The sequence below is a fragment of the Oryzias latipes genome, chromosome 12 (assembly GCF_002234675.1).
Source record: "Oryzias latipes chromosome 12, ASM223467v1".
NCBI classification, from domain to species: Eukaryota; Metazoa; Chordata; class Actinopteri; order Beloniformes; family Adrianichthyidae; genus Oryzias; species Oryzias latipes.
Window position 1 is genome coordinate 21,355,976 of NC_019870.2, and position 12,051 is coordinate 21,368,026.

The 12,051-nt window shown below is 40.0% G+C and overlaps 1 protein-coding gene across 1 annotated transcript in view; it reads right to left on the bottom strand.

Annotated features, from left to right (window-relative positions):
- unc13b (unc-13 homolog B) overlaps window positions 1–12,051 on the bottom strand; it is a gene marked incomplete in the record, with an annotated part of 145,224 nt that overhangs the window by 26,688 nt on the left and 106,485 nt on the right. The window contains 5 exon segments of the mRNA XM_023961185.1: window positions 3,697–3,774; window positions 3,970–4,047; window positions 9,538–9,681; window positions 9,767–9,863; window positions 10,008–10,134. Coding sequence (XP_023816953.1) covers window positions 3,697–3,774; window positions 3,970–4,047; window positions 9,538–9,681; window positions 9,767–9,863; window positions 10,008–10,134 — 524 coding nt within the window.

The window sequence follows — 12,051 nt, forward strand, 5'->3', positions numbered from 1 at the left end:
CCTTTTCTTGTTGTGTTTCTTTTGTGTGACTGTGGTTGTCATGGAAGTAACGCAGCGACGGTAGAAGGCGTTGCCTTGGACGCTCATGAATGACGCAGGTGAACGAGAGGGGATGCATGGGAGAGGAAAAGAGAGGCTGTCCTACCGTATGTGCCCTCTCTGAGTTTTGAATAAGGAAGTGTTTGCAGACGTTGTGCTGTACTAACAGTTTGATCTGAGCAAAGAAATAAATGGCTACTAGCCTGTTCCAGAGCAAAGGTGTCACGCGTGATTAGTCACCGTTTGCGTCCCAACCGGGACCGGACCGGAAATAACGGCGGTTTCCGACAAAGGTAAAACTGTGTACAATCATCAGGAGTGCACAACCGTCAGAAAGCCATCTCCCCTGACGCTAACACAAGGCTACAAGCCTGGCCGCTTTGCTCCTAGGATGTCAGGGTCAGAACGTCTACGTTTGGTAGTTTCAGCATTGTATAGGGTAAATGGAAAAATCGGATCCGGGTCACTTTTAGAAAATGATGTAAGCGGGTCGTCAAAAAAAACGGATACAGTTAGAAAATCTGATTTGGGCATCAAGACCTGCAGTGTAAATGCTGCCTTAGACACCAGAACGATGCTCTGTCCAGATGTTTGCGTGTTTGTTGGTGTAAGGGTCATTAAAAGAGGAATGTTGAGATACAAAGAATTACCAGTTAAATGCTGTTGGATGAATGGTGAATTATTCATTTAAGAAAAATTATTTATCGATTATTATTTATCATTATAAATCTGTCTTCAGAGGAGTCAGTACCTTATACCAGCCATCAATCCCACTGCACGTCACTGAGTAGTTGTGTGTGTCAGAGAGAGGCAGAGAAAAGAGTGAGATAGAGTGTGTGTGTGTGGGTGTATGAGATGAGAGAGAGGTGCCTGTGTGTGTGGAGAGGGTATATGACCTCCAGGGTAGTCGCTGTGTTAACTCTGGCAAAGCTGCATTTAAAAATGCGTATTGAGGACACTTTCCTTGAAATAGACACAAGTACAATACTTGCTGTTGTGTTGTAGGGAGAGGAGTGTTTAGTGGAAAATAAAATGGCTTTAATTGCATGTTTGTGTGTGTCGTTTTGGCAGGTCAATGTGTGGTGTGGCTCTTTGACTCTAACAGTTAAAATCTTTGGCTCTTGGTGTCAACTTGTTCGCCACCCCCGTCGTAAATGGACATCCACACCCATCTTTATGAGGCGGTGGCTGCTAGTCTTGACCCAGAGGGGGAGCCATCAGTGTCGACTGCCCGCATCTCTCATTCACCCCCTGACGAGCTTACTGACAACTGGCCTCAGATGGAAGGGGTTCCAGTCCACATACACCCACTTTCTCTGCAGAGCTAGCTGTGTTTGGCAAAAACGCTTTCCTTTTATATGCACAATATGCACAACCATATTTGCAAAAGTTTGGATGTTGCTTGCTTTCGTGGGCAAAACACAGACACATGTCCGAAGCAGACTATAGTGACCACATGAAATGGGCGGCACCCACACGAAGTGAAAGCCAGTTCCTCAGAGATCGAGTAGTCTTACTTCCAGGTTGAAAAAGACCTCTGGAAAATAACTAATACGTACTGTATATTATCAAATACATGGATATTGTTTACTATAAAAGGTTTAAAAATAGCATGGTATATGCCCTTTAAAGACTCAGGATTTATATCACCATGGACCATTAAAAACTATGACATTATTTCACAGAACTGACCTTTAGGTGTGGCAATTCGATGTGACCAAATTAAATGACAGAACAAATGACAAAACCGTTTTTTTCTTGCATTAGAAACATGAATACATTGAGTTTGGAACTTCATTGGCAGAATCTTCACAACTTTAGAAAGCAGTTAGTCGCATAGCATGGAGAGTGGACTTGTTGAGTGGGAACAGCCTTAAATCCATATTCCCAGCAAAGACTTCTGGTATTGTTTGTTAAATGACGCTTTCTTATTTTTTTAAAGTTTTAGGCTCCTCCTCAGTTGTTTACTTGGTCCTTTAACTCTGAACATGAATTTTCTTTTTTCTTGCAAACTTTGCTGGTTTGTTGGTAAAGTTTCAGGCTGAAGCAGCTGCCTGAAGAAGGTACCAAATACCGTATTTTCATGACCATAGGGCACATCGGGTTATAGGGCGTTCGTTTATAGGGGATTTTTCCGTCTTTGACAAATACAAAAGGCGCTCCGGGTGTTAAGGCGCGGGCACGTTAACGCAACGTTCAGGGGTTCCAGAATGGGTTAATAAAAATCCAGTCTCTGTTCTTTTAGAGGAAACCTTTTTTGTTACTGTTCTCCCTAACCGAGTAACACAAACTGAATGCTCACTCACTTGCACGCTCTCGTCTCCCATCCTCCTTATCCTACACATGCGCTAAAGACACACACACAGGCCTGTACCGGGTGCTGTCGTGACTCTTTTCCTTCTTTCTACATATGCACTAGCAAAAACGCTGCTGCTTTCAGCACATACACACACACACAGGCTTACACTAGTCTCTCTTCTCCCTATATGTGCTAGCGAAAACACCAGCTCACACACAAACACTCAATGTGTGTTTAAAAAAATAGCAGGAGCAAATCTGAGTTAGTTTTGATTTAGCCTCTATTTTTTATTTTTCCTCTGCGTAGCTTGTAGCTGCAGTTCAAACAGGGCTTGTTGATTCCCACACCATACGAGTTAGGTGGCTGTGAAGAGAAGTGACTGTCATGTTGTTACACAAATTATGTCAGTTCAAAATAAATGGACAGTAATGCTGTAAACAAGAATGAGCAAATTGCTATTCTGCTACCCCTCCCTCACTGAGATTGTCAAGGGTTTTGAGGTAGAAAAGGCATAGACAGCTTCATTTTGTAGACAGTGACACTGCAGTTAGGCTCCACTTGGCTTTTATTTCTCTCCCCCTTCCTCAAACCATCTTCTACAGACCCTTTCTCACCCACATCCACACTTGGCGCACCGGCTCATAGACCATAGGGCACACTTAAAAGTCTTAAATTTTCTCTAAAATGTACGGAGCGCCTTATGGTGTGGTGCACCTAATGTGTTGTTGTGTGACTTCAATAAAAAGGACGCAGGAGAGGACAGCATGAGAAGGGAGGAAGGAAGGAAGCATGGGTGTGAAAGTAGACACACCCCCAACTAGTACAAAAGTGCAGGTACATGTATGCAGAACAGCATCACTTCGGCAACCACCAGTATGTTTTAACGTGCCCGCACCCTAAAACCCGGTGCGCCTATTGTCCATAACTGAAACTGTGCCCTGTAATCCAGTGTGCCCTATGGTCGTGAAAATACGGTAGTTGGGGTCTAGATATAGAATAGATTAATATGTATTATCTACCTCAGTTGGAACTCTACAACATTAAGCAAAGACAGCAATTTCAATGATAAAATCTAACCTGATTATGGAAAGAAAACAACTTCTACAGCAGTGCAACTATAATAAACCACTACTTCAAATATCCATACTAATAGGACTGTAGAGTACCTACCCGTGCCCTCTCTATAGCAACCTGACATACAAGACACTCAGGTTTTATTTTTTGTAAAAAAATAAAAAAATAAAAATAAAAAATAAAAAAGCAGCTCTATGCTTTAATTAAAAATATCCTCTTGTGTGAAACATGCATCCTGTAAGCTTTTCCCTCTCATGTACAAGATCCCCCATCCCCCTGTTTACCTGTTTGGCACCCATCGACTCAAACATCTTCTCTAGCTGGATTCTTAACTGCTGCACATTGTTCAGGAGGACGCAAGGCTGTAGAGGGAAACAAAAAAATAAAAGGAAATGAAAAGATGCTTTCTAAGTATTCTGTTTAAAAAAAACAAGTTTTAACAATGTATACTTACCTAAATAACAGTTAATATGATTGAAAAAAGAAACTACATTCAAAGTATAATCTTTTTTAAGAAGAAGTAATGTTGTGAATCAAAACACAAAGAGAGAACTTACAATATTCTCCTTGTCAATGTGAGAAGGAAAGTTCTTGGTCAAAATGGCACTGTACTGCAGAAGAACTTTGGCAATTGTCTGTAAAAATGATGAGAAACAAAAAAGGTAATTATTATTAAGGTGACTGTGAAAACAAAATAATTTTTTGATTAAATACTAATAATTGAATGCTTTTGCTAGATGTATCAAGGATTTTTTTCAGCTAAACTATGTTAAATAACTTAATAATACAAAATAAACAAACAAAAAAACAACAGAAAAAGCGTTGCCACAATTATTAGTCTTCTTTTAAACTACAACATAGACTTTTAGCACACGTGTCAAAGTCAAGGTCTGCGGGCTATATATGGCCCGGCGTGTCATTATATCCAGGCCCAGAGATCATTTTATATCATTGTTATTAATGGCCTGGCAATAAGCAGCGCTGATAACATATTAACTACAGATCAAATAATTTAGCGCGCCTTGGGAATACCAGTGTTGCCATATTGGGTGGGTTCCTGGCCAATTGGACGGTTGTGATTCTAAATTTGCGGGTAAAAATTGCTTTGGGCAGGTTTGGGATCGGTTCTGTGGTTTTCGGTTCCTAACAGCACGTGTCAGCAGGGACATGCTATAAGGGGAGGCAGGAGAGCCTGTGCGTCACTTGTAAACTATCCTCGCCATCATGAGTAACTAATAATGAAATTAAAATGTCTCCACTAAAATGTTAGTGGAAGCAAGTTATATTAATGACTTCGTGATCATTTTTACCCTCAAAATCGCTGTATTTGAAGCGTTTCCTTTACAATTACGTTGCAGGCTACAAGGTGAAACGGTGCATGGGGAGTCATGTTTACTCAGTGTTTGCTAATAATGTAATTCTTTATTATCTATACATTGTAATCATTTTTGTTAAATGTATTAATATTTATTTATTTCGGCATAGTATGTATTTTACTTTTGTCTATCGTCTATCGTTAATTTGGTTATAGTATCCTATATAACATAAAGCTGCAATGAAAAGGCAGAAGGTGCTGCGAGCAGTAAAATAGCTGCGCTTTTTGAGACATTAATAAATAAACAATAGATCAGTTGTTTATGAATTTATGTAAGGAGAATTTTTACTGCTAATGTTGCACAAATTTAGAAGTTATTTAATTAATTTATAATTTTTATCAACCTAATCAATGTATGCACAATAACAGAGTTATAACAATCAAATCACTCTGAAATGTTTCACATACACAGGACCTAACATAAACCAACTTGTTAAAAATAACAAGCAAGAACGGTCGATCTGTTATAATGATTGATGACCAATGAGCAAGCTTTGCAGCCAATCTTTGGTCTTGTTGTTACACTTTGGTTACAGGGACACAGTGATTGGCCGCAAAGCATGCTGGGAAACGTGACGTACTGCTATTGTTGTTATGCTACGAGCTAAAGGTAAGTGCATTAGGTGAAGCAGCCAGCTTAATATGATATTTTTCAGATTTTCCTCGAGACAATAACAGATCGACCACTCTTGCTTTTATTTTTACCCCTATTGAATGCTTACAGAGACACGGAATTAGCGGCAGGAAGCGGCTTTTGCAGCAAGATGACGGAGGGCGTACCAGATGTGAATGAACGTGAATATGATGGATGCTTCTGTGCTTTTTAAAATAAATAAACCTGTTCTCTAAACATCTTCCGTGTCTTCAATGCAATGTAATGAGACACACACAGATAAAAATGTGAAGGTATCTGCTGTAAATCTATGACGTAAAATAATAACAGCATAAATGATCGGCTAGTTAGTTAGCATGTGGCCTAATAGCCTTTGAATGTAAAGCGACTGACTGCTAAAGTTAATAAAATACAAGTCCTGAATATTATTATTCCTATTCGACCCTAAACTACAATATCAGCTGTCTGTCTGTCAACCGACCAGCCAGTTGTCCAAATGCCAGCATACATCAAAGAGCTCTGCGGCGGAGCTAGTAGTAGCCTAGCAGGAGCTATCGTATGACAAAGCAGCCTAGTTATCATAAATCGTTTGATATTTTTCTTATATTCATTGAGACAGTAATGAAGTGATCATTTTTGTTTTTCATGTTCCTTTTTTGAACGAATGTGGGTCACATAAACACGGAAGTTACCGCTGAAAGCGGCTTTTGCCAGCGTACAGAGAGCATATCCACATGAATGACTTATGACCTGAATAATTATTGCGTTCGAACGGATTAATTATTGCGTTCGAACGAAATAATTATTGCGTTCGCACGAGTTAATCATTTCGAGGGAACGGGATAGTATTTCGAGGGAACGGAATAATATGTTGTGGGAACGGAATAGTATTTCGTACGAATGAGATATTAATCTGAGGGAACAAGATATTAATCTGTGGGAACAAGATATATTTTAATATCTTAATGTCAGGACAAGGGCTCCGTATAAGTTGATTTTTTCTGGAACAAAATAAGCATTTTATTCATATTTATGTTTAAAAAGAAAAATTTTGAAAATAAGAAAAATATTATGAAGTTCAGAAGGCCTGTGTAAGATATCAGATTTTTAAGGCTATAAAACTCATCACTTCACATTTTATACAGTTTTTTTAGACAGACATGAATATTTTCAACTTTTTCTCTCTAAACTCTCAAAGTTCAAACCCTCATAGAAAAAGAAAAATGTCTGGCTGCCAGTTTGCCTCCCGGAAGCCGGAATAGTGATTGCGATCGCTCCAGCTCCATGGGCCCTGCGACAAACTGTCTAGGGCAGGAATGTCAAACATACTGTCAAGCAGGCTGTATCCGGCCCGCAAGATGGTTTAAATCCAGTACACTCATGAAGAGTAAAAAATTATAATGATGTTTAAAAAAAAAAAAACACATTTCTGGTCCATTCCTGTGATGAGTTATGATTTTTTTTTAAAGAAATAACCGAAATGCGCAATTCAGCCACAAAGGGGAGCAAAGAAAAAGCAAAACAGGTGAAACAGCTTTTGTCTGCACTTGCCAAAAGTGAAACCTAACAGCTCTGCGTCTGGGTAAGATGCTGTTTGGTTCCCCGCAAGCCTCATCACTGTTACTTTGCTATAAGAATGATCAATAGTGACACCTTAATTACCAAAAAAAAAAAGAAAAAAGATTGAAGTAGAATGCCGAGCTTGCCAGTAAAATGGACAGAGTTTTATTTCTTCATGGAGCTGAATGCTAAACCCGCGTGCTTGGTATGTCATCAACAGGTCGCAGTGCTCAAAGACTGGTACATTCCGGACCATCATGAGACTCACCAAAAAGAGAAGTTCCACCATTTGCAGGTGAAGTTAAAAAAAGATAAAATTTACCAACAATAAGCTGGAATGAAAATAACCATCTGCATTTACTGCAGCTGTGATCCCAGAGATGGAGGAGTGAAAGCTACCTTATTGCAAACAAGTTGATGCAAATATCCAAACCATTTTTGGATGGTGAACCCAAAATCAGTAGACCTTTGCCAGCAGGTCATCAAGGATTACCCCCGTGCTATCTTAGATGACCCCACCCTTACTTTGACGTGTTCTCCCTACCATGACAAAGGTGAATAAAGGTGGAAAGATTTTATGTAATCCATGGACACAGTGAGGTTCACAAATCATTGAAGAAAAAAGGTTTAGCGCACTGTCTAGTGGGTCTAGATGACCCAACTCCCAATGTTAAAATGCCTAGGATAGCACAAGGGTTAAGATTACAGATACAAAATCTCTGAGGAGACTTGGGCAGCCAAATCAAAGAATCCAGTCATTTATTGCATTTTCGTTTGCCATCGATGAAAGCACCAACATCACAGATGTTGCACAGCTGAGCATATTCATTAGAGGTGTTGAAGAGAACGTCACAGCTGAGTTTCTTGAGTTTTCTCTCTAGTTTAAACTCTCAAAGTTCAAACCTTTACAGAAAAAAGCAAGTCCAAAAAAAGATCTGATAGGGATTGAAGATTTATGTAATTTGGAGAATAAAGAATTGATCTACAGCAGGGGTCTCAGACTTGCGCCCCACAGGCTATTTGCGGCCCCAAGACAATATTTTGCGGCCCCCACCTTAATATGAAAGTTTAATGTTAGTGCGCTCCACCAGTTTTTTATGTATGACACTTCTTCAGTGTTGTGTGCAGAGCTGATGAACCAACCAGTCACAGTGGGGTAACTGACTCTTAGGGGCGGGACAATGACTGGGCTTGAAGCCGGGAAACGTTTAGGGCAGGATACCTGACAGCCCCCTCCCCAGTTCCTTACTTTCCTTTTTAGACAGTGTCTATTCACATGTAATTTTCTAAATACAAAAAGCCAGTGCTGAACTTTATTCTGGGTCGCACGGACCAGGAGGAAGGTTACGTTTATGATTTCGGTTACACTGGGCAGCGTTTTAACCCTAACCAAACGGTTCCCGTGTGCAGCTGTGACTGCAGCTCACCGCGTCCCTAGAGAATAGGTCAATTGCGGTGAATAAATGCCTCACACCTACATGTGTGACAGCTAACGGGGCTTTAACATTAAATACGTGCAAGCAAAAACAAGATTTAGTCTTAGACAAACTTTAAATACATAGCAGTAAGAAGAAGGTAAGAGAAGGTGTGTTCAGAAGAACCCATTGATTAAGTTTGAAGAACTCTAAAATTTAAGTCTTCGTTTGTGTTAAAGAGTTATAATTTAACAGTGTTAATTGAACTGTGTCAATAAGGATGACTAAATCTGAAAACATTAGTATAGAGGATTAAATAAACAATAATTTAGTATTGATTTATTTACTCATGGATTTTTTTATTCAGGAATTTGATTTCATTTGATTGAAGTTTTATAAGTAAATTTTGTACATAAAACAATTAATAATAGAGTATAGCTCATAGTTTAGTAAATGTTCCTTACAAATTTACTACCAAGGAAGGGATGTACCTGAGAAAGTTCTACACAACTTGTTTACACCAGGGGCCTTGTTCATCTTATTTTGTGTTATAAAGTATAGTTAAAAAGTCTGAGAATATTGGATTTTTTTAATTTTCTGATTCAAACTGGCATTGGCTCTCAGACACTCACAAGTTGGGTGTGTTTGTGCGCTGAAGTTCCAGCCCAGCCTTGGCTAGACCCTGCCTTCTGTGGCCCCAAGGTAAATTGAGACCCCTGATCTACAGTCTTTAGCTAAACAAGAAACACAACGGGGTGGGCAGTTTGAAAAAAAAGCAGCATGCATAATTGGAATAAAAGAATCAGTGAGAATATGAAAGGTGAAATGTGACATAGAAATGGAGCACTATATTCTGTTCTATTTGACAGGTATTTTAGGGGGGTTCAGATGGGGTAAAGACTGCAGAAAGATGGCATAAAATGTCACGTTCTATGCAGGTTTTGATTGCGTGGCCAGACTGAGAAAAACAGAAAAAATCATGCGTCTCTGACATTGTTCTGGGGTCCGGGCCAATGCCAACTGGGGAGGTGGGCCGCATTCAGCCCATGGGTTGTTGTTAGGCTACTGGTGTAAAGGACCTTCAATTAAATAACCCCTTTTGAGTTCTTCTACTGCAAATTTTTGCTTGTACTAATTCCACTGTGGTAATCCACCAAAATACCTTGGAAAAGCGGCGGCTGTACTGTGCCATAACACTTGGATCAGGACATTCCAGCTTCTTGATGATTTCAAAGCTTTGGTTGAGCTGGGTGAAGATGTCCACAACAGAGCAGGAAAACAGAGCATGCTCAGACGTCTGCTGGAACTGAAAGGAGCACATGGACAAATATTCATAGTGGACACAATACAGACAACATATTAACTGAATTCATCAGATAAAATATTCTTACTCCATCTTTTTTGTCTCTCTCCAGTGCTCCATGCATAAATTCCATTGATACATCCTCATTTTCATCCAGCCATTGAAGAACAAACTGAACAAACCATCTGAAAAGGCAAAATTAAAATTAGTTTTTTCCTTCAAACAGCATTTTCTTCTCTTCAAATTCCTCTTGAGATCATGCTCAAAATCAAAAGTAAAAGTTTGTTTTTTTATATTATATCAATATTTATAAAATGACATGTACTTACGATGGGTAGTCGGGAACGATACCTTTGACGCTTGGTAGCTCCCTTACATATTCATTGTAGAGCCACTTGACTTTAAAATGCAAGTTCATGTAGTCTGTACTTTTACACAGTATATGCTTCTCATGTTCTGCAGAAAAATAGAGTGATCAATTTCACTTGTTACAACAAAATAACTTAAAGGAACTTTCTTCTGCCTCCAAAGCATTATACGTTCATTCCTAAAGGTACAGAAGCAGCTTTGCTTTGAATTTAAGCCACAACTTCAGAGTCTTATTTTAGTTAAACTGGGTCAATAAAATTCATTCATTCCTCTTCTAATCCCTTTTGAGGTCACGGGGCTGCCGAAGCCTTGCAGGCGAAGGCTGGGGACAACCTCGCCAGTCTGTCGCAGGGTCACAAACACACAACCAGAGTAACCAATTAAACTATAAAGCATGTTTTTGGACAGTGGGAGGAAGGGCTGCACGGTGGCACAGTGGTTAGCGGGGGCCTTCTTGCCTCACAGCAAGAAGGCCCCCTGTTCAAGTCCCGGCTGGGGGACTGAAACAGAACATCAATGGGGGACCTTTCTGTGTGGAGTTTGCATGTTCTCCCCGTGCATGCGTGGGTTCTCTCCGGGATCTCCGGCTTCCTCCCACCCATGCTTCATAGGTTAATTGGTTAATCTAAATTGTCCCTAGGTGTGAGGGTGAATGGGTGTGTGATTGAGGACATTCTACCCTGCGACAGACTGGCGAACTGTCCAGGGTGTCCCCTGCCTTCGCCCACAAGTGGCCGGGATAGGCTCCGGCAGCCCCGTGAACCCGAAAGGGAAAAACGGAACAGAAAATAAATGAATGGAAGAAAGCCAGAGTCCCAGGAGAAAACCCATGCATGCACGGGAAAACATACAAACATTGATGTTCTGCTTCAGGTCCCAAGACTTGGCCTTCTTGCTGTGAGGCAAGAGCACTAACCACTGCGCCACCGCGCAGCTCGATTAAAAACAAACTTTAAAAGGAATAAAGATGACTTATAAAGCTTTTGTGTGTCATTTGCTTCATGATGATCTGCATGTTTTTTGCACACTTAAGCTGTCTTCTTTAATTTATATATAAAAACAAAAAAATGCAAATCTATATGTTTCTTTGTTAATTGGATCTAAAAATAACCACCAATAAAATAAGTGAAATCTGCAAAATAGCAGATACAATAACAGATGTTTTCAGACTGTAAAACCCCTCGTTTCACAGTGTATAATGCAGATATACAGGGGTATGGGAAAGTTTGGGCACCCCTGATAATTTTCAAGATTTTCTTCATAAATAATTGGTTGTTTGGATCATCAATTTCAGTTAAATATATCATTTAGCAGATGAACACAGTCATATTTGAGAAGTGAAATGAAGTTTATTGGATTTAAAGAAACTGTGGTATAATTACTTAAACAAAAATAGGCAGGTGCGTAAATTTGAGCACCCCGACAGAAACATGCCATCAATATTTAGTAGATCCTCCTTTCTTCCTTTTGTTTAGGATCAGTGACAAAGTTGAAGTATCCAGCCCCGACACAACTTCAACTTTGTCACTGATTCTTGAACATTGTTTTCAAGAATCTGCTGATACTGACTGGAATCCATGCGACCTTCAACTTTGACAATATTTCCAGTACCTGCACTGGCCACACAGCCCCAAAGCATGATGGGACCGCCACCAAATTTGACTGTGGGTAGTAAGTGTTTGTCTTGGAATGCTGTGTTCTTTGTTCGCCAAGCATACCACCCCTTGTTACGTCCAAATAACTCCTATTAAGTTTCATCAGTCCACAGTACCCTATTCCAAAATGAAGCTGGCTTGTCCAAATGTGCTTTGGCATACCTCAAGTGACTCTGTTTGTGGCATGTGCACAGAAAAGGCTTCTTCCACAAAGCTCTTCCATACAGCATCTCCTTGTGCAAAGTGCGCTGAATGGTTCAACGATACACAGTGACACCATCTGCAGCCAGATCCCGTTGTAGGTCTTTGGAGCTGGTCTGTGGGTTGAATTTGATTGTTCTCACCATCC